This window comes from Podarcis raffonei, chromosome 10 (assembly GCF_027172205.1).
Source record: "Podarcis raffonei isolate rPodRaf1 chromosome 10, rPodRaf1.pri, whole genome shotgun sequence".
NCBI classification, from domain to species: domain Eukaryota; kingdom Metazoa; phylum Chordata; class Lepidosauria; order Squamata; family Lacertidae; genus Podarcis; species Podarcis raffonei.
Genome location: NC_070611.1, coordinates 3,797,167 through 3,821,088, shown reverse-complemented (window position 1 = coordinate 3,821,088; position 23,922 = coordinate 3,797,167). Strand labels below are relative to the sequence as shown.

At 41.7% G+C, this 23,922-nt stretch overlaps 1 protein-coding gene across 1 annotated transcript in view; it reads right to left on the bottom strand.

Moving 5' to 3' along the window:
• Positions 1-14,122: 14,122 nt before the first annotated feature.
• The window catches only part of BMAL2 (basic helix-loop-helix ARNT like 2), a 32,784-nt gene continuing 22,984 nt past the window's right edge, over positions 14,123-23,922 (bottom strand). Inside the window, exons 11-16 of the mRNA XM_053407064.1 lie at positions 23,411-23,561; positions 22,359-22,417; positions 19,875-19,983; positions 18,482-18,563; positions 15,589-15,697; positions 14,123-14,546 (exon numbers count right to left, since the gene is read on the bottom strand). Of these exons, the coding sequence (XP_053263039.1) occupies positions 14,413-14,546; positions 15,589-15,697; positions 18,482-18,563; positions 19,875-19,983; positions 22,359-22,417; positions 23,411-23,561 (644 nt within the window). The 3' untranslated portion in view covers positions 14,123-14,412. The remainder of the gene's footprint in view (positions 14,547-15,588; positions 15,698-18,481; positions 18,564-19,874; positions 19,984-22,358; positions 22,418-23,410; positions 23,562-23,922) is intronic.

The following is a 23,922-nucleotide window of genomic DNA, read 5'->3' as shown; positions in this document are numbered from 1 at the left end:
TGAGCTCTTTCAGTCAGCTCTGGGTAGTCTGTTGTACCTGTCACAGTGGAGCAGACCAGACATAGCGTTTGCTGTCAATCTGCTCAGTAGAGAGGCTTCAAGTCCTAGTGTGCAGGCCTGGAATGGTGTTAAGCGGGTGCTACGTTACCTGCAAGATACCAAAGACTTTTGCCTCAAGATGTCAGCTGAGGGCGATGTCAAGCTGACCGCCTGGGTGGATTCGGATTGGGCTAACCTTGAGGACCGCAAATCAGTGTCAGGCCTAGTGGTGAAGTTTGGGGACTCAGTGATTGGGTGGAGGTCCCGGAAGCAAAGTCTCATAGCGCTTTCATCTACTGAAGCTGAGTTCAGTGCGCTATCAGAGGTTTGCAGAGAACTGGAGTTCTATGTGTGTTTGGTCGAGGAAATCTGTGGAGAGAATTGTCTGCCCGTTGTGGTGCGTGAAGACAATCAACCATGCCTCAAATTAGCTGAGTCAGGGCAATTCAAGGCGAGGACCAAACATTTGGACATACGGTTCCGGAATGTATGTCAGAGCGTTCATGAGGGGCTAGTTGCTCTGAAGTACTGTCCCTCAACCAAGAACCTCGCTGATGGTTTCACAAAACCATTAACCTTCCAGAAGCACGAGGAGTTCTGTGAGGGTCTGTGTATGGGGAAAGCAATGATGGCTACTGTCCCCAGATGCACGACAAGAGGGGGTGTGGAGTTTGGAACTGACAGGGTCAAAACTCCGTGGTGTCCTGTATCTGGGAGGAGGAGGAGCTTGTCGCAGAGAAGTGAGTCACAGCGTGTGTCTGCTTTCAGACTTGCTTTCGATTCTGACTGAGAAGCAGCTCAGCTCAGAGGCTGCGTGTGTGCTTTTGGAGCACGGCTGAGAATGCCACCAAGTTCCGATGGAGTGTGACTGTTTTATGGCTTGTAAATAAACGCTTCTAGAGATAAGAACCGAACTGTCTCTGGACCTGATTTATCCCTCATCTCACACGGACACAGGACCGCTGCTACTCTGCTCTCCTGCCAGGTCAGCTCCCGAGCAGAGCGACGCAAGGGAAGCGTGACTGGACGCAGGGGTTTTATTTTCCCGCAAAGCTACATCTCCTCCTCCCACTCCACATAATTGGCTGCTACTGCTGGGGTGGGAGGGTGTGGAAGAGACACGTGGAACATTGTGTTCCTCTTCCCCACAAGGATGTCACAGACTACTATCTGGAGAAGGGTACATTATTCTATGGAATGTTATTGGGTAAAGGAGGAGCTAAATACATAGCACCAGCTACATGTTTGGTATAATGTATATTTTGACCAGAAACTGAACTACCGTATATCTTGCCTCTGCTTCCCTCTGATCTGGTTCTACAGTTTATTCCATGCATTATCTTGAAAAGTATATGCCAAAGCAACTGCAGGATCAATGCCAAGGCTGCCTTGGCTGGGGACTTTGCAGCAGCTGTGACAAGCATGACACTTACTCACCACATCACTGGCCCAACCCTGAGGCAGGACATGCTTGCAACCTGGCCTTTACATACATACGTGCATCATTTAATTTGTATCTTGCCTTTCCATGCTCAAGGCGGCTTACAACGTGATAAAAATTACATAATTAACCACATAACTAGTCAAAAACAAAAAGCAAAACATCAAAAAGCACAGAACCAAATTGAACAATTTCCACATAAATCATAAGAAGATCTAAAATAAACATCCACCCCAACAACAAATGAATATTTATTTCAGTTTGCTCATAAAATATCAAACATCCCTTTGCAAAACTGCACTTCATTTGATGAAACTCCATTTTGACTGCCTGCACAGGGAGTTTAAACAAGCACCCTTGTGATAATCAGTTACTTCATAAACCACACTTTTATTTTTAGCCTAAAAGGACCTGAAACACAGAAGTAATAGTACCTTTGTTCAGAGAGCAGAGAGAAGAAAAACAAACTCAAAGGCTGAAATAATGTTTGTTGAAGGTAAACTGCACTGGCAGTAACATCTCTTTATAATGACGTATCTTCTAAGGGAGGTGGAGATGGGAAAGAGAAGAAGGAATGAAAAAACCTGCAACACTCCAGCAAAGAACGCAAATTAAGAATTTAGTAAAACAGCAAGATCAGCAATGCATAGCAGTAGCCTTCATTGCTGAAGATTTCATATTTTGCCTCTAGCCTCCAGACCCTTCCCACCCTTTTGGCCACAGTGTCTGAAGGCTCAGTGACCGTAAAGGCAGAATGAGAAAGATTGGCTTCACTCAGAAGATTCCAAGATCAGTTTCAGAAGAATTTAGATTTAGATTCAAGTTACTTCCCCACTCCTGTTACCCCACTTTTTCACATAGCCCCGGAGCATATTGTGATAAGCAGAAAACCTAAAGCCTTTCATTCATTCTAAGTTGTTTAACTATATAAAGTGCAATCACATCTTATGTGGGGGTTCGGCTGCAAGGTTTCCATGCATAAATGAAAATTGTGCATACCCCAAGCCTAGGAGCTGCCCCATGGCTAGTGTGGGGGGGAGAGAGAAGCTCCATATTCCTGGAGCCCACATGCCAAGTGGGCCTTGCCCAGGAGGCAAGGAGACACAGCTTGCTTAGCATGCTGGCTCTGGGATGCTCTCACGAGAACTCAGGTGGCCCTATGAGATCTCACAAGAGCATCCCAGGACCAGGGCACTAAACAGGCCATACTTCCCAAGCGAGCTTGCACTTTATGACCCAAGCTATCCACCTTGCTTGGATTTAACTTGCACAATTTCACTGCATGGTTGAATTTGCGCAAGTTAAATGCATGTAAGATGTGATTATACTGCATAGGCTCTCCAAGTGGTGCAATGGCCGTCGAAGGCCCTGCTTCCTGTCCCATTGCCATCAGAGGGCTGGGTGGCCAGGACACAGGGCAGCCTCTTTTCATTCACAGTGCTCAGCTTGTGGATCTCCACCTTCGGAGGGCAGTTGGCTCCCTCTTTATCTGGTACTCAGCCAAAACATTTTTTGCTCTGTTGCACTGTTAGTTTGGTGTAGATTTTCTCTCATTCTGTGATTTCTAATAACCAGCTTCCAATTTTTAAGTTCAATGCTGTTGTTACTGTTTTAATTTAGTTTTTATATACCTTGTGAGCCGATGAGAATGTTAATAGCATGAAAAGGTGTGATATACATATGAATACACCCACACACCCCAATATTGGATTATATATATATGGACACACACCTTGCCGTTTCCTGAAGCTTGCTGTTAACAAAGCACACAGAGGATAAAATATTTCCTCTGCCCTGTAACTCCTCTCATCTTAAATTGGCCAAGATACAAAGGGCATTTGTTTCCCTAACCTTGGTGTTGTAGGTCCTGCAAACAGTCTGTAATGTTGCAGAGGATTCCAGATGCAAGTGGAACAGTGGAACCCTCTTGTGGACTCTTTCCTTGGAGGTTTTTAAGCAGAGGTTGAATGGCCACCTGTCATGCATACTTCAGCTGATATTCCTGCATCAGAGGGGGTTGGACTAGATGACCCTTGGGGTCTCTTCCAACTCTATGATTCTATGCAGCAAAGCATTACATCTCAGAAACTGTAGAAGAAACCAGATTAGCAAAGTACTTCCACCATGTTTGACACCTCTCATTGTTTGTTGCTCATGGTGGCCACCAAATCTGCTTATTTGACAGAGCTAACACTGGGAATATCCGTTCTGTGTTGTGTGTGTAACCTGTGTTACACATGCCTGGTTTGTAATTAAAGCTCCCCTCCCCTCTCCAATTGTGATTCCCTCATTACTTAAGTGGGAATGAGTGACAACCTTAACTCCTTGCTACTATGCTGGGTTGTTAATCTGTTGTTCACAAATTAAAAATTACTGCTGAAATATTATTGGCTCCTAATGCTTCCTGTTATTAGAGCAGACCTGTTGAAAGGTTTTCTAACACAGCAAGTTCCCTCCACAAGTCCATAGGATGCAACTTTCCACTCACTATATCAGCAGATTATCAGTTCTTGACATTTTCTCATATCCAAACAAGTTCTGCAAAGTTACTGTCTTGCTTTAGTCTAACTACAAGGCAGGCTGTAAAAAGGGCTCCTGTTCAAGTGTAGCCAAATGAAGATCAGAAGGGCCAGAGATACTACATCAGGTGGGGCCCAATCAGTGTTCGAAACTGAGATATGAAAGCTAGGAGTTAAATGACACCTTAAACCGGTTATGAGGTTATGAATGGCACAAGAGAATGTCTAGGTGTGCTTTTTCATAACAAGAATACAAAGCTGAAAATGAATGAACTGCAGCTAAAATCTTATATTCATCTTTCACATGGTCTAGTCCTCATCTGAAGACTGCAAAAAACAAAGCCATATTTCCCCTGCCCACTCCAATATTATGATGAGGGTCCCTCCTCCAGTCCTCAGAGAGTGGCTGAAAGTGGGGAGGGAGAAAAAGGTCCACCTTTCATTCCAGCAATGGCAGTACTGCTCCCAGAGCTCAGAAACTGCTCGCATTAATGAAATTCCCTGTCGCAAAATGCGCCTAGAACAATGGGAGTTTCGAATGCTGGGCCTAATGAATCTGCTGTAACTGTTCACAAGGATGATTTGACAAGACTAGTAAGTTGTCCTGTTTCCAGGGCCTGCTGTGTGCTAAGAGATTTGGAGAATCAGCTGAAAGTATTCCAGCTGAGGGGTCAACTGACTGTCTCCAGCCTGGGATTGCACCCTAGGGACTACCCTTTCTGCTGAGACCTGGCCTGTCTGGCCTTCTGAGGAATTGCAGCCCCTAGCTAGGAATGCACCTCTGCACCTAGTATGAACCAAAGTAAAGGCACTCTCCATATGGAGGTGTTTTAGTCAGGGTGCGGTGACACCATGACACCTACACATAAAGCAAAGGTTGCTCCACCTACTTAGCACAATGGATCTATGAATTAGTGTCAAAATAAATAAAAATGCAAAAACAAATTATGGTCAATAAATTAATAACCTCATTTGCAATACTGACAGCAGCCTTTGAACCTTGAGATCTTCATTCCTTCTCCATTCAAAACAGGAAACCTGTTAACCTGGTAATACGCAATTTGGACAAAATTGTCATCACACAAGTGATTGCAGTGTAAAGAAATCCTTCTGAAGGGAAGGCAAACCTACAGCACTTTAATAAAAGGCAGTTCAGTAACTCAAAGCAAACTGGAGCAGGTTTCATCATCTCATCAAATTAAAGATAGATCTTAAAAGGAGAGCCCTCTCTCAGCCTCCAAATGTCCCCATGGGCTGAGGGGACGGTGCTTGCGTTATTTATGTGCTCTACTACTTTTAAATTAAACATGCCTTATTTTACATATAGTGGAAAATTACTGCAAGATGTACTCCACTTTTAACACAATATTATGCAACCAATCACTTCCGCATTAATCAAGAGACCAGACTTCAAAGGAACATTATGAGAACGAGACAAGCCCCCAAATGCCACCAAATGTATCAAAACAAGTTTGCAGAAATTCATCTCATTCCAGCCTGAAGATAAAAACAGAAGGCGGCAATATTTTCATTCCTCCTCAGCACTCATTTCCTCTCCACCAATTCATCTTTGTTTTTCATGGCCTAGTTTTGCTTGTGTTTTGGAAACAGCAGGTTGCCTGGTGTTGATATCTTCTGCTGTTCCTAAAGGCCTTCTTCAGCACTTAATATAAGGCCTTCTAAACAGCACAGTGGCTTCAGAAATAAAAGCTTCTTCACAATCTTTTAAAATAAAATATCTTTTTTTCCCAAGGCCTAGGGCATTTTCCTGCCTGAATGGGAACTTCAGAACAGAGTCCTGTATTGTCTGTATGTCAGGGCCAATCCTGTCACCATTCATAAGTTATCTAGAAATCTAGGCCTGTGACTCAGCTTCTGATCACTTAGGTACAACCTGGACAAAATGTGGAACTTGAGTGCAATATTTCCAGAATGAACTCTGGGGGAAGAACTGTAGCTGAGAGGTAAAGCATGTGGTTTGCATACCACATATTCAGTCCCTGGCATGTCCCCATGGGGCTGGGAGACAGCCCTGCCTGAATTCCTGGCGGGATCCAGCCCTTCACTGCAGGCAATACTATGTCTGTGCGTCTTATGGAGCGAATGTGTGGTCCCTGGGGCTGGGGGTGTGTGTGTTAAATAATATATAATGATACAGATTGTTAAAAAGAAAAGGTAACAGTTTTCTTTCCTTCTCTGCCTGCTGCCGGGAGCTCTGCTTAAACAGGCCGAAGCCAGCTGGTTCTCATTAGCACTTTCTCCTTGGACACTTTGAAGCTGCAGGTGAAGTCACCCCCCCTTCCCCCCTCCAGGCTGCTGTTCAGCAGGTGACGCTGATTCCTGCTCCATGACACTTTCCCCCTTCCCAAGGTGTGCCTCCACCTGCCGGATGGCTGCCGCCTTTCAGGGAGCATGAGAGTGGAAGTGTTGGACCAACCGGACATTGGGGGAGCATGGACATGCAAGGCATCTTCCCTTGAGGATTTTCCATTAAGTCTCAATTTCTATCATCTTCTTCTTTGGCGATCACATGTAGCCGAGTAAGATTGTCTTCCACAAACACAGTCTTAATGGACTGTGGAAGCCAATTCTGGGTCCACACATCCTTCCACAGTGGGGACATAGGTTTCCTGGCAGGAGTCAATCAGGGTCAGGGTTTGCCGAACGTGCCTTCCTCTTTGCTCGTTTCTCTCTTCTTCCTGATTTCAAGCATCTTCAGAGTCCATGACACCTTTGGTAAAGGCTGTTCTCCAACTGGAGTGCTCGCAGGCCAGCCTTTCCCAATTGTTTATACTACATTTCTTTTAGATTTGCCTTGAGAGAGTCTTTAAACCTATTTCGTTGACCACCAGCATTACATTTTAAAGTTGCTTGGGAAGACAATAATCAGGTATAGCCCAGGTCTGTAAAGCAGCTTTCCAGGTAATTGAGGCATCTGGACTTACAGTACAAGCCAAGCCCTGACCCTTAGCCCCATCTCAAAACCAAACCCTATCCAACTCTCTCCCTCAGAAACGGCTATTATTATACTCTCTCCCAATGTGCTGCTCCTCCCACCTCTGTGTCTAACAGACTCTGTAGCCAATCAGAGAGAGGCTCCAGCCCTCTGGTGGAGTTTCAGGGGACTGCATCACCTGACTGGTCTGGCTCTGCTGTCCGTACTATTCACACCTAAAAGTAATGAATACCTAAATGTGAAAAATGGTTTCTACTTATTTTCCTTACTATATTCATTTGATAAGTGAGAAGAGCTTGTCCACACTTACATCTTATCACCGAACAGGTCGGACACAGCTGAAAATCAGCCACAGAAGTAATTGTCACTCGACCCCAAACAATTTTTACTTGATTAATAAGATGTCAATAACTCTTGGGAGAGCTGAGTGCTTTTGCCCTGTAGCCCCCCACTAGACTGGTGGAGTTACAAAGCAGCGTGTGTCACCATTGCTTGTGTTATCTGTGTAGGCAGAAAGGGCTTTTAGGTGCATGAATGGGACATTACTGAACTAAAAAGGGCTTATTTGCTAAGAAATATCATGCATATAAATTAGCTTCTTGGCTGAGCCCCCCCCCCCGCTGCTTCTCTTCCTCCTCTTCCCACAGAAGCAAAAGGATGACCTGTTGTTGGGTTGGATTTTGGTGCTTGGTGGAGGTAGCCAGGGGAATTCCATTCTAGAGCTGTGTTTCCAGGGAAGTCAAATTCCTTGAGGATTCCCAAAATGAAGCAGAAATTCTTTAAGGATGTAAAAAATACACACTAGCACCTTAATGTTGCTGCAACGCTATTATTGCGTCAATGACATGCTGCAGAATATACCTGCCTAAAAAACACTGTCCTGGGCATAGGCCCATGTTTGACTTGTGCTGGAATCTGCAACAGTGATGAAGGAAGAAGCAAGATTCTGTGGCCCTCTCCACTTTAGACTCAGGTTGTACATACAGTATGTGTAAAGCTGAGCTGCCAAGTTTTAAGATCTTTGGGGAGAGCATACAACACTCACACAGAATTCAAGAGAAAAAAGCCCAACGACAATGGACTCCTGTGGGCTGTTGCTGGGGAAGGAAGGAGAGGGGTTCAGTGAGCATGGTCACAATGGCCTTTAGATGCAGAGTTGTTTGCCGGGCTCCGCATTTGCTGAATAAAAACCACAACATATGAACTTTCTTGCTTGTTCTTTGATCCTTGAAGCTGCCGGGGGAGGGGAGAATCCCTTGAGTCTGACAGGCAGTTGCAGAGACTTAAGGTCCCCCACCTTCCCAAGTCTCCTCCTCTCCAGGATTTCCCCCATGCAATCTGAGACTGTGCCCGCGTGCCTGCCTTTGCTCCTCCTGCTTCATGCCTCTCCAGGATCTGAGAGACCAGGGGGAGATGGCAGCTTGCAGCAGCACAGGGAGACACCCTGGCTTCTTCACCAGCCTGACTCATCTCTGCCTCTCGGCCCCCCTCCTCTCCAGCTTCTGCCACAGACTCTCCCTGCTCACTAAAAACTGTTACCTCTTCAGCTTCCGACATCTCTGCCTCCCAAGCTGCTCCCTCTTCTCCCTCATTGTCTTCCCTTGGGGGTTCCCCAGCTAGTGCCTCCAACCATTTCTGTGTGTCCAAGCAGTCCATGACACTTGGGCTGCAAAGGGATGCAGCTGGTAGGTGAAGAGGAGGCTGCGACTGTCCAGAAGCCTACCAGTGGGGAAGAGAATGGAACGCTGGAGGTGAATCATGCGCCAAGTGTTGGAGGGGGAAAGCACCTTGGGAAAAAGCAAACTACAAGCTGGAGGCAAATAGGTGCTGCTGATAGATTGTTTCACTCCATGTGTGTCAACTGTGCAGGAGGAGATGTAAGAAGCAGATCAGAAGAAGTTTTATTTGCATCAGCCACTAGCCATAGCAATAAAATAAAATACAATGTACTGAAGAGGTAAAGGCTTAACTATACAAAATACATTACAGAGGTTTACATCAATGATCAAGTAATAGATCATATTCTAATTGCCCAGCTATTTTTTTTGCACTTTTTGCTGTCACCTGGTTACCTTGATCTGCCAGAAGAAAAGACACAGTAGCAATGTTTGAACAACCTGGTATGGATTGTAGTAGAGGGGCAATAACCTCACTCCTCAAATCTTTTTATAAAGAGTACAGTCGAGCAGTACATGAGCTACAGATTTTAATCTCCCTCTGGATATCAAGGGGAAATTGCTTTTAACAAAATGGTGTAACAACAACTTGTAATAATTCATAAAATAAATTGGTAGCCCAATGTTCTGCAGTGTTTTCCAGTTCCTTTCTGGACCAAATTTAACATGCTAGCCTTAAATGGTTTGAGCTGATCTGTTTGATGGACCTCTTGCACCCATACCATCTGCCTACATGTACACTTAATAGAATTATACTTAATATAACTGTACATTTTTAATTATTTTAAGTTTCTCTGCATGGGCTGTACCAGGAAAACCAGTCTATAAATATTTTAAAAATTTTAAATGAAATTTTGAAATTAATAAAATAATAAACATTATGTATTATAATATAAATAAAATAAACATTATTTTATTTATTTTGACATCAAGGAAGGTCGTTTTAATAAACAAAGGCAGCTTCATGCAGAAGTTTTCATCTAGATGTCTTTGCAATCTTCCATATTGTAAAATTTCAATTTTTAATAGCATTCTGACAAACAATTATCTCAGGGTTTACTAATTTTCCACAGCACATGGCAGGGGAGGAAAAATCATGGGAAGCCTATATTGTAACACACACTTGGCCATCATTACAGGGGCAAGCGAATGATGAAATCCTACTGGCCATGTCCAAACTGCATGACGCGTATATTTTTGCATGCTGACAAAAGCAAGGAACTTACAGTGACCACAATGAATAAGTAAGCCTGGGAACAGCACAATGAAATTGTGTATCACACAATTCTACAAAACGATTACATAATCTTTATGGTGGTATGCTAAGGCCGAAGTTTATCTTGCTCAAGGAACAATGTCATGATGGGCATTTTTGAGCCATAGCAATCAAAACACATCAATGTGGAAAACTGCCCAGGGGGGTTGGGGCGGGTGGGTAGAGCTAGAGTGTATCCCAGGCGGGCAAGCTCAGTCCTCAATGCCATGTGGGTGGCAAGGAGCTAAAAATGGGCAGCAGGGTAGCAGAGACACTAGGGCATGGCTTGATCCTGCGCACCACTAGTAGGCACTACCTGACTCCTGAGGGAATGAGGTCCTCCTTGAGCTAAAAGAATAGGAACCCACAAGGTCCAAACCAAGTGATTAAAAATAAATTGAATATGGTACTTTGAAAAATGCATATACACACACCACCTTTTTGTATAAAATATATATTTATTCTTCCTACACATTAGTTAGCGTAACTATTTACAAAAAGTAGAAACTGGTAAAGAGGAAAGGTTGAAGAGCAAGCTCTGTAAGTGGAAAAACAAGAATTTAATAACAAAGCAAATGAACAGATACTGCATCTCTCACTAAGGAAAAACACTGTCCTATTAAACTGAATAAAGCTAGTTCCAGAGATGATTTGCCCCAACAAAGAAAATGATACATGAACCATCATCAAAGATCCCAATAGTCATTACCTGAAGAGTTCACAGTGCCAAATGTGCATTAGGGTGTCCGTTTGAACCCTTACAAATTTTTGTTCACTCATCCAACAAGTTCACAATTAGGTGGGACAAAAGAGAATCAGTTTTTTCATACTATCCTTTTCTTAATATTACAATATTAGTTATCTTGTTTCATTTTGCTGTCTACCTAAACATTAAGGGGTCCCAACAGAACCACCACCATTATTAATTATTATTATTATTATTATTATTATTATTATTATTATTACCACCACCACCTTTGCTTGTTCCAAGGCTGTTTACACAGAAGTCAAATTCAGGAGGCTTGTGGGTGTTTCCACAGGATTAAACAAGGTTCTTTCAATACCCTGTACCTCTGGAAAGCAACTCACTTTGCAAGATGGACACTATGAGAATGTACTGGGTTATGGGGAAGCCAAGAGGTCAATAGTTCTCTTTAAAAGCTCTGCTGCCAAATCTTATTGCTTCAGGTCATCCATTCACACCCTTTAAAAAAATTATTGCTTATCAAGGGGGGGGGCAAATAATATATTCAAGGGGCTGGCGGTTGCTTAGAGACGTTTATTCTTACTCTACATTTTGAGCCATGTTTAGCTTTGTCAGCAACCTTTTACACATGCTCCATATACAGCTACGTACATGATTTTAGTATTTTCCTTAAAAAGGAGAGGGGGAACAACAACAACACTGTCAGTTTCGCTTCTCTTTCTGGATAGGCAAGGAAGTGCGCAGGCACTGGGCACTACATCTTGGTGCTCCCCTGGCATGGGAAGTGTCCCGGCCTCCTTGCTGGCCCTAACTTCTGTTGCCACTAGACAGCAGTGTTGTATTTAATTCAGTAAGGCTTCTGACAAAGTCCCCCATTATATTCTTGTGGAGACACTGGTAAAATGTGGACTGGATGAGGGAACTGTTAGGTGGATTTGCAGCTGGTTGACTGACCAAACCCTAAGAGTGCTCACTAATGGTTCCTTGTCATCCTGGGAAATAGTGACAGGTGGGGTGACGCAGGGTCTGTCCTGGGTCCCTTGTTGTTCAATGTCTTTATTAACAACTTGGATGAAGGAATTGAGGGGATACCCATCAAATCTGCAGATGACACCAAACTTGGGAGGGGTAGTTAATGCTGCAGGTGACAAGATCTGGATTCAATATAAGAGATTGTAAAACTGGGCCAAGACTAACAAAATGAATTTCAATAGGGACAAATGTATGGTTTTACACCTGGGCAGGAAGAACCAGCTGCACAAATATAAGATGGAGGACACCTGGATTGCTAGTAATACATGTGAAAAGGATCTAGGGATCTTAATTGACCGCAGGTGTATCATGAGTCAACAGCAGCAAAAAAAAGCTAATGATCTTCTAGATTGCATCAACAAAAGTCCAGTGTCACCATCAAGGGATGTAACACTCCCACTCTATTCTGCCTTGGTCAGACCACACCAGGAGTACTGTGTCCAGTTTGGGGCACAATTTAAGGAGAATATTGGCAAGCGGGAACATGTGCAAAGGAAGGCGACCAAGGGTCTTGAAACCAAGCCTTATGAAGAATGGTTGAGGGAGTTAGGTATGTTTAGCCTGGAAAAGAGGAGACTGAGAGGAGATCTGATTACCATATTTAAATATCTAAAGGGCTGTCACATGGGAGATGGAGCAAGCTTGTTTTCTCCTGCTCCAGAGGGGAGGACCCAAACCAGTGGATTCAAGCTGCAAGAAAGGAGACTCCGACTAAACATCAGGAAGAGGTTTCTGACAGTAAGAGCTGTTCAACAGTGGAACAGACTTCCTGGGGAGTTTGGTGGACTCTCCTTCCTTGGAGAGGTTGGACAGCCACCTGTCATGCATGCTTTACTGAGGTCCCTGCACTGCAGGATGCTGGGCAAGATGATCCTTGGGGTTCCTTCCAACTCTTCTTCTTTCTTTGGTGGTCACTCGTAATGCTGGTGGTCAACAAAAGAGGTTTAAAGACTGTCCAACTCTATGATTCTAATAAAAATAGTGAGGCTGGAAAAAGTTACATCCAATGGCGAATGTCCTGTCATTTTCTAGAGATTAAATAACCCTAAAAGGATTGTCTCTACCCTTTCATATATGTCCTGCAACATTATATGGGTGATCAGTGCAACTCATACATTAATGCTGTTACAATACACTACAAGTAAGACCTCTAGTGGCTATTGGGCATAACTACTCACAATTTCTCTCCCTAGAATTATTTCCCTGGTATGTTTCACAAGTTACAAATTTAACAGTTCTGTCACTCTATGCAGTATACTTGCAGCATAATCCATAATGTGGAAAAGGCAAATATTATACAGGTACTGCATATAACATATTATAAATGACCCCCAAAACACTGATTACACATGGCCTCACCAACTGCTATTACATTACTGATGCATGTATCTATTTCATGAATGTGTGAAGGTGTCTTCACATACAGACTTATACAGTACATTACATACGAAAAAATTCTAATCTTACTCACTATTCTCAGTGGAGCAATCATATTTAAAGTAAAGACTTTAGAATTTTAAAATAAATTGCTATTTAGTATAGGCTGTAATTGTTCTTCTAAAGTTCAAATTTGTAGGTGTTTATCTGCATGTTCAAGTTTAAATTACTTTATGGCAGGGGACCAGTACTCCACATTTTCAGAAGGATTCTCACTATGTGAAAAAATGCACTTCAGCGGCACAGTGTGCTAGAACATCCACACATAACATAATCATAGCATTTGCATGTATTCAAAATGGACAGCCTCTATTGTATAATACATTGTATTGTATAATACAGAGCCTAGAACAGGAATACTAATGGCCAATGCTACAATCTTGTACAGTTACCTGTAAGTAAGTCCCACTGAACTCAGTGGGGTTATTTCTGAGTAGACATGCAAAGGGTTGCAACTGTAAAACTACAAAGCTCAGTCCCCTGAAAAAACAAACAAACAATTCTAGTATATCTATATTTTCTTCAAGGCTTGGGTACCTTGGGTATTGTCAGATATGATTCCCATATTATGCATTAAAGATACATGGGTGCTCAAGAGCTACTCCAAAGGTGACAAGTGCATTTTAGTATATTACTGAAAGATCACTGGCTTCCCTGCTCAAAATTTGTGTGTGTGTGTGTGTGAGAGAGAGAGAGAGAGAGAGAGTGTGATGTTTTCTATCACTACTGCAAACACTAGAAAATAATATACCAAATTTTGTTGTTTTAAGTCTTTCCTGTAGCAGTTTTACACTGGAACAATGCACAATTTCATGATCAATATGAATGACTGCTCACTTTGTAAGAAACTTCCCTTCCTTGTTTCTTGATCCCTGGGTTCAAACAATCCAACAGCAAAATAAAATATCTTAAGAACTTGAGCTCCTCCAGGAATGGACATAAAAAGTCTAGTTCTAGTACAGTACTCAAGTACAGTACTGCTACTCAAGTAGCAGTAATAAATTAGGAACAAGGAAAACACATATAAATAGACAGGAATATTTCAGAACAAAATCTCTATGCCCATTTTACAGTCGATTCTCTTTTAAATTTTTTTGTAAAAATATAACTGTTTTAAGATTCCAGTCAACAAGTGTATCAGTAACAAAATTGAGGTCCTGTGTCATTTTTAAAAAATTACATGTTTTCAACATATGCAGCCAAAATGACTGAGAATAAGGCCAAAGTCATTTTAAAATATAGATATTGTAAATTTGAATTAAAGTCTTATAAGGTACTAGTACAGTACTAGAGAACAGATCATTATTTTTGTGCATCAAAGTAGCTTAAATTCCTTCTTAGCTGTGTAATACTAAAGAGTCCATTGCATGTCACTGAGCTCTGCTGGATTGCCCAGACCTCCTTCGGCTTCCAAGTAATTCATAAGAGCAGCCATTGCAGTGTCATTTTCACAAACTGCATCAAAATCCAGTTGAGAAGCATCACCTAAGAAAAAACAAAAAATGTCACCACTTTATGCAAAAACCAGCCTCTGTAATTCATTGTTTACTCTGAAACAAGCAACATCCTTTTGGCACAAATAACTTTACACATCACATCTTGTATTTCCTTGCACATGCTGCAAGATAGCCAAGACTGGGATACAAAGAATGAAAACACAATTTGTACTGACTGGCAGCTGCTCTCCAGGAGTTCAGACAGGGGGTTCCCAACCCTACCTGGCTTAACCAGAGGTCTTCTGCAGCCAAAGCAGACCCCTCCACTTCTAAACTGCAGCTCTTTGCCTTTGAATAGAGAACTTAACTCTAGCACAAGGTAAATTGCTGCTTAATGTTCCTTAAGTGGGTGGTTCAAAATACCCTGCTGAGAATGATTCTGACTTGCTTGAATTTATGTTACCAGAAAAAGGAAACCTTAAAATATTAACAGATTTCTAATGAGTGTTTTCTTTAAAAGCCCTATCACTTTTGCATTGAAAAAGAGGTATCTTAACACACATTAAAAATGTACATATTAAATGTAGGCTTTAGTCTGTTCTGTTAAAATAACAACTTTTATTTTAAAAACATCCTGAGGATTTATATTTTATGCTTAAACAGCTTAAGACGTTTATTGGGAGCAGGCATTCCTGATTTACCTTCATTCTTTACTGAAACATTGTTTCAAAACAGAATGAAGTTTGAGAGGAGTCAATTTACAGAAATAAAAGCACTATGGACAGAATGCAAAGTATCAGGTATGAGTATCATATTGCCCTTGGTGGCAGTGGTGAACCAATATTTGTGAGCTGCATTTCTAAGCTGACTGGGCTTGCTCAATGAAAAATTTCAGTTTCCTTCCTCTTTTTTTTGGTATGGATCACCTGCATCCACAGGTGACATCTATTTCTTTTAACCTAAGGATTCCATGAACAGGAGCGCTGGTAATCTCAAACTGGTAGGAACTAAACACCCTCAGTTACACAATCTACTTCTGCAGAGACTTACAAATACTTCATTAAGAGGAAATAAACAGAAGGGAAGCTTACTGAGAAGAGGTTCATTGCTGGGGAGTGGAATAGTGCCCTGGTCTTGCCCTGAGGTTTCCACATCTAATATTCCTGAAGGACACAGCTGAAGAATGTCTCTCTTTGGCACCTGAGCACACACGAAAATGGTGACAATAGCCAGAAATCAACAAAAATGATATTACAGAAATCAAATACTTTTCAATGCTGATTCTTAGGGATACACTGTCGAAATTAGATGGCTTTGTTTACAATTGATGCAGGAGCAGGAAACTGGCAGCCCACAGTCCAGATCTGGCCCATTATGAATATATTTTTTTAATAAATATTTATTAAGGTTTTTACAATATTACAAAATGAAAAAAAGAAAAGAAAAAATACAAAATAAAAATAGTTAAAAACAATTCAATCTTTTCATCACTTATCTTTCATTTACTTGTTTCCCGGACCTCCTCATACCTCCCCTTTTTGTATTCCAGTTCAATTTATTAGTTCAGCAATTCCTTTCCCTCCTTATGTTATCCTGATCTTTAATCTTAATATATTATAACATTAATTTACCTGTTAAAAATCCAATTCTTTTCATATTAGATCTGGCCCATTATGGCAGGCACGTGAGAACAATCGGAAGTGATGTTTTGTCCAGCTCTGCCTTTACAGACAACTCAAAGGAAAATTAAAAAACCAGCAGGAAATCTGTGAGATCTGTAAAGGAGGAACGTGTGCTATGTGTCTGCTTACATGTGACAATGTTGAAGAGTGTGTTATATGTGTGCATGCTGGTGCATATGCATGAGTGTGGACTGGACTTGTCCCCTTCAGCTACACCCACTTTGGCCCTGCCTACATGTGGCTCCTGAACGGTTGGCTATGAGGGAATGCAGCCCTCTAGGGGAAAAAGATTTCCCTTCCTTGATGTAATGAATAACAGCTGCAACAATTCTCTATTTGCAATGCCCTCTAAAATAGATTTTGGCCTTTAGTACAATAAAACCACCAGAAAGAAAGAAAGAAAGAAAGAAAGAAAGAAAGAAAGAAAGAAAGAAAGAAAGAAAGAATTTTGTGCTGAAAATACAGCTTGACAAAGCATGACAACAGGCCCCTAACTGAACGGCTTCAGAGGATACTTACCAAGAAGTAATAGTTGCTCCTATCCAGGTAGTTTATAGTCATAGAAGTTGGAGGGAATCCCTAGGGTCATCTAGTCCAACCCCCTGCAATGTGACTCTTTTGCCCAACAAGGGGCTTGAATCCACAACCCTGAGATTAACGGTCTCAAGCACTACTAGAATCATAGAATCAAGGGCCATCGAGTCCAACCCCCTGCCAAGCAGGAAACACCATCAGAGCACTCCTGACATATGGTTGTCAAGCCTCTGCTTAAAGACCTCCAAAGAAGGAGACTCCACCACACTCCTTGGCAGCAAATTCCACTGTCGAACAGCTCTTACTGTCAGGAAGTTCTTCCTAATGTTTAGGTGGAATCTTCTTTCTTGTAGTTTGGATCCATTGCTCCATGTCTGCTTCTCTGGAGCAGCAGAAAACAACCTTTCTCCCTCCTCTATGTGACATCCTTTTATATATTTGAACATGGCTATCATATCACCCCTTAACCTCCTCTTCTCCAGGCTAAACATGCCCAGCTCCCTTAGCCGTTCCTCATAAGGCATCGTTTCCAGGCCTTTGACCATTTTGGTTGCCCTCCTCTGGACACGTTCCAGTTTGTCAATGTCCTTCTTGAACTGTGGTGCCCAGAACTGGACACAGTACTCCAGGTGAGGTCTGACCAGAGCAGAATACAGTGGCACTATTACTTCCCTTGATCTAGATGCTATACTCCTATTGATGCAGCCCAGAATTGCATTGGCTTTTTTAGCTGCCGCGTCACACTGTTGGCTCATGTCAAGTTTGTGGTCCACCAAGACTCCTAGATCCTTTTCACATGTAGTGCTCTCAAGCCAGATGTCCCCCATCTTGTATTTGTGCCTCTCATTTTTTTTGCCCAAGTGCAATACTTTACATTTCTCCCTGTTAAAATTCATCTTGTTTGTTTTGGCCCAGTTCTCTAATCTGTCAAGGTCGTTTTGAAGTGTGATCCTGTCCTCTGGAGTGTTAGCCACCCCTCCCAGTTTGGTGTCATCTGCAAATTTGATCAGGATGCCCTTGAGTCCATCATCCAAGTTGTTGATAAAGATGTTGAATAAGACCGGGCCCAAGACAGAACCCTGTGGCACCCCACTAGTCACTCTTCTCCAGGATGAAGAGGAACCATTGATGAGCACCCTTTGGGTCCGGTCAGTCAGCCAGTTACAAATCCACTGAGTGGTAGCATAGTCAAGACCGCATTTTACCAGCTTCTTTACAAGAATATCATGGGGCACCTTGTCAAATGCCTTGCTGAAATCAAATACTGACTCAGCTATCCCACAGTCGGAAGCTTTCAGGCTCCCAAAAGGAAAGAGTTGTTGCCGTTTGGAAGCAGCATAGTTGGTTACAGAAATTTTGCTATAATATGAAATAACAGTGGCCTCCTTCACATGCTACATGAGGTCATGTGTGGAGCCAAAGATGAGGACTATGCTACTAACCCTGCCCAAAATGTGTGTTGAGGATGGACATCAGAAGAGCCTCCATCAGGAGCAATTTGCCCACACATATGGGGCCTCACGTGGTCAGGGCCTCAACTGCACAGGTGGGCCTCTCATGTAGAACCTTTACACATTAGCAGCTGCCTTACACATAGGAGATCTTCAGACATGATGTTGGGGGTGAGAGGCTTGGCACTCCTCCTTGCTCTATACACAGATTCTCTTCATGTGTGTAACATGTTTAGAGGGCTAGTAAGAAAGATCAAATCAAGTTACTGGGATATTAGATAGCCTTTCTTAGAGGCCAGTGGCTTATGGATACTCACATCACTACCGTCTACTGGGGAAGAAGACTTCCTCATCAGATCTGACGGACTTAACTCACCAGGAGGTGGAGATGTATGTAACCTAGATAAAAACAAAAGATGACATTTAATCCTCCTCACAGAGTATTTGGCAAACACAACCAATCTGGCCTCTAAAACACTTGATATTATTTATTAACTAGTGCTGCTGTATCAGAAACATTAGCAACATTTGCCCTTTAAGATCTCCACCCCTTCCCTCCAAGGTCTTAGACCTCCATCTCTGGAGGAACTTGATCATATTCAGTCCTATAAAAGAGTCCTAAAATTCAGACTAAATGATCAAGTGGCTGTGTTGTTTAAAACTATGGGCTAAGCTGATTAAGTGATTCTTTAGTTCTGCAAAGTTTTAGTAGAATGGGATGCCAGTGAACCAAAAGGATGTACTAACAGCCTTGATGGATCAGGCCAAAGGCCCATTTAATCCAGTATCCTGTTTACAGTGGGCAACCTGATGCCTATGGAAAACCCACAAGATGGAACTTAGAACAAGAGCACTTTGTCCGCTTGTCATTTCCAGCAACTGGTATTCAGGGGCCTATGAAGTTAGAACATACATTAACTACTATGGTTCCTCAATGAATATGCCTAATCCTCTTTTAAAGCCTCTTTAAATGAGATGGTGGACATCACATTTTGTGAGAACAAATTCCATACTTTAGCTATTACTGTGAGGGTCATGTGCACAATCAAGTGTGTCAGGGCCATGCATTAATTACAGTTAGTTGGAAACTTTTCAGGAACTTTGGCCCTCGCACTCGGCTGGCAGTCGGCATGACTTCAGGGATCAAAATTAAAGCCAGATCAATGCATTATTTAGGACTACCAACCCCCCCTCCCCAAATTTCGATTATTTGTTTAAATTTAATTTTTGACTGGTGCCTAAACAGATTAAGCAAGACCTCAGAACTTGGAGGAATATGAACCTCGTGATTCTGGGCAGCCACTGTTAAAATGGTCCAGGCTCATGTTCTTTTTCCAAGTGCTCCCTATTTTAATTTCAAGTGCAAGTATTAAGGGTTGGCAATCCACTCCACTAAACAGACCTCCCATTTTATTAAATATGCGGGATTACAGGCTGGTGGTAGGGGATCTTTAGAGATTTGAATTTCCAGTGTCCAAGGGTTCTCAGAAGGAACTTGTTTCAACACCTTATACTTTGCTTTTATACTTACAATTTTCTCCCTTTGAAAACCCTTCAACTAACATGAGAGGGTGACCTAGGTCTTGAAATGGATCCCTCAGAGTGGTCTAGAATCTGGTCCTCTAAAGCTTTTATTTCAGTTTTGGCCATGGTTAGTTCACCTTTTAGAATAAAAAAATGGTTAGTGATTGCTGCAAAAAAAGTTATTACCTTTGTAAATCTAAGACTTCATTTGCAATTTCGGTTCCTATGCTTCCAGCCCCAAGTACAGTTCCTGTAGACATCCCTGGTACACCAAGAAATGGTGGCTTTGCTGTATCTATGTTTAAGAGACAGGGAATCAAGATGGTTTTATTTAGTTTTACACTGTTTCCCACTGTAACAGACTATCTATTCTATTTTATTGAAATAATTTTTATTAAAGATTTTATTGAATTACAAAAGAACATGCAACGTCTTTCTCTCTCTTTTTATCATATAGTCTCTTAGTTATGTTCCATGTAGGAAAATGTATCTAGTGTAGGGTTGAAGGGGAAGAGAGGCGGTAGGGAGATGGTGGGTGGTAAATTTACATATTATTTTTCTTTTCTTTTTTCAAAATTGGTATCTGTGTGTGGTTTTTGTGGCAGCGTCACTTGGGCAGGTTCTCTTTCTTTTCATTTGTTGGTTTACATTGGCACTGAGAGAAGCTTGGGAGGCAGATTATCTGTTTTAACGCTTAAAAGTAATTTAACTGTGTTATAAATACATCCTATTCACAACCATTTGTTTCAATTTTGATGACATATATGGAATGCTTTCCCTTTCATGTAAACTAACCTTCAATTTCAGTATTTTTTTTACAGTTAATATAGGATTCCAACTCCTTGCTCCAAAATAATAAACAAGGATAGAAACTTCAATCTTTTCACAGAAGTAATACGATGAAAATTTTAAGAGGTTAGGCTGGCCTCAACCAGAGCCAGGGCTTTTTTGGAACACTCTGTCACAAGAGATTAGGGCCCTGCGGGACTTGACATCTTTCTGCAGGGCCTGCAAGACAGAGCTGTTCCACCAGGCCTTTGGCCAGGGCACAGCCTGACTCCCTCTTTTGGCAATCCTCACAGAACTCTAGTCCAATGGTTGCCATTAATTTGATTTGAATTAATTTTATAATGAAATGATTTTAGAATGTTGTATTATTTTACTGTTGTTAGCCGCTCTGAGCCTGGCTTTGGCTGGGGAGGGCGGGATATAAATAAATTATTATTATTATTATTATTATTATTATTATTATTATTAATTGTAACTCACTTTTTTCTTGCACCATCAGCTTTTACCCTACAAGAGTAAGACGCACGCAATAAAAATCTATGAGTTATTTGTCTGCAGAACACAGATTTAAAAGAAAGGGAAGGTGTGTACATCCAGACAGCTTCTATATGGGGTATGTAAATGTTAAGGGGTCCCTTTGAACAGCAGTTGTCAACATGGTCCCCTCCAGATGGTTCTGGACTTCAGCTCTCATCGTTCCTAGTCACTGCCCATAAGACTGAAGCTGACGCAGTCCAACGCCACATGGAGGGAACAAAGTTGGCCTTTGATTAATATTGTATTTTCATATCAAACTGAAGGTGAGTGAATGCACTTATATTGCTCTTCATAAAAGGTTTGCACATTCACCCATGTGAAGGATGCTTTGTTTGTTATGTTTATATGCCACCGTTATCTTCCATAGATCTCAAGGTGGTGTATATGGCTTTGTTTCTCCCCATTTCATTCTCACAACACCTCTGTGAAGCAGAATAGGCTGGGAGATGCTGACTGACTCCAAAGTCACCCAGTGAGCTTTATGGCTGAGTGGGGATTTGAACCCTGCTCTCCCAGGTCCCAGTCCAGCACTCTAACCATTACGCCACACTGGCTTAAAGCTCTCCAAAGTGGTGTTACAGTTTAGCCACAACATGCTGGAGAAACAAGTGGCGCTGCTATCGTCTAAATTATAAGTGGTGTGTATATACATCACCATATAAAGAAACAAGTGTCAAAATATTGTAGCAAAAAGGCTGCAACCAATAAGGCGAGATCTTTTAATCTCTTTTAATGCTTTAACGTTATTAACAGTAGGTGTTACTATTATGTGAGAATTATTTGATCAAGAGGCAAGAAAGAAATATTCTAAATAATAGAAATGATATTCTACTACTGATAAGTGATAGTTAATATGGTCCCTGATCTAACAACATTGTCTCACTGTGGAACTAAAAACAAAGGGTTAAAAGGACTGCAAATTTCCTGTGCCACAAAAACATACTGTTTTTTGAAATTTTATTCAGGTTGCATACACACCAAGGCTTTGAAGCATATTTAAGACACCCACCAAAGAATGCTAGGAACTGTAGCCTGTAAATTTCAGTTCCCAGGATTCTTGGGGCAGGATGGATGTGCTTTAAAGGTATGGGACATACACAATTTCACAAACTATTTGCAATGCAAAGTGGGGAGGTGGGAACTGATATTTGGGGGAGGGCTCTTAATACCTTGTAGTTCATAGAGGTATTTGCATGCCTCTTCATATGCTGGTCACTTTATTAATTTCACAGACAAGTCTGCAGCTTCTATCAGGATTTTTATTTTTTTAGTAATGTGCCCAGTGTGAAGCTCCCATTTGATTTATGTAATATTGTGTGTATCACTGTAAGCATGTGTACTTGCCTTCTGAAGACAGGGAACTGCAGGGTAACAGTGCCTCCTCATCTGATTCATTATGATCTCTAAAATGCACCAGAGCAGAAAAGTTACATAAAGGAGCATTCCCAGATGTAAATAATATACATGTTTTCTACATGAGTACTATTTCTTGTTTCTTCTTCTTTTTTGTGTCTTATCTTACTCTGTGCACTTGTAATTTTGTACTTTTGAGTTTTCAATAAAGAACCATCCCCATCCCCATTCCCTAAAGCAGCCTTTCCCAGCTTCCCCCAGCCAAATCCCGCCATCCCTTGGATGATAACCATGGAGGCAGAGGCTGATGAGATTGTAGTTCAAAACATCTGGAGGACACCAGGATGGGATAACCTAACATTTGCCAAGTAAGGACTGCCATCCTAATTAGAAAGATCTAATCTATTTATCCAACACAACAAGCCTGACATGGGCTGGTGCAATGGATAAGTGAATATATTTTAATAAAAGTTAGCACTTGCTATTCCTGCCAACCTAGCAGTTCGAAAGCACATCAAAGTGCAAGTAGATAAATAGGAACCGCTCCAGCGGGAAGGTAAACGGCGTTTCCGTGCGCTGCTCTGCTTCGCCAGAAGCTGCTTAGTCCTGCTGGCCACATGACCCGGAAGCTGTACGCCAGCTCCCTCGGCCAGTAAAGTGAGATGAGCGCCGCAACCCCAGAGTCGGCCACGACTGGACCTAATGGTCAGGGGTCCCTTTAGCTTTACCTAGCACTTGCTATGCAGCAGTAGAGCCAGCAATTGGCTTAAAAATTAATACATTAATATTTATTCTATTTACAACTAGCATACAAGGTGACATTATATCAGTATGAAGGTCAGCAGGACAGAACCAAAATAGACCACCTGCATTAATATTGCATAATTAAATACAAAAGGAAACTTATTTTTTTACATTCAAGCTCATAGGCAGTGAATGCACATGCATTCTTTTAATTAACTTTGTCTTTTAATAATATCTAAGCTATGGTAAATATTTAAAATAGTTTATTCAGAGCTTATATGAATAAGACTGTAACTTACGAAACAACTGTGTTGATTGACACAATGTACTCTAGTTCTTTGGTCCATGGATTTATGAAACTAAACCACTGACTTTTTAATGTGACAAAAGAGCCATCTTTTGCTCTGAATTTGTAGAAGTTTGTGAATATCTTTTCTTTGCTCTGAAGCACTGGGGGAAATATAAAACAAGTTATGAACAAAACCAGTGTTTAAATGTGTTTCAACTAAACCTGTGTTCATACAGCAACTGTAAAACATTAGGCTGCATAAAGACCATTCAAAAGCTGTCATCCCTATGGTGCTGATGAGATGATTCTCATGATCATTCATTTAATGAATGAGAAACAGAGGAAGAAAAAGGGAATGTGCTAAAATGTAAGAGGTGATGAATCAATTTCTGATGAAAGAAAAAGTGGCCACATATAGCAACTACAGCAAACCATGGTTCTGGATCCTTGGTCATTCTCCCATCTTGCCAGAAGCAAGAGAAAAAAGAACACTTTGGCTGGAAAAAGAAACATTGGTTCCTA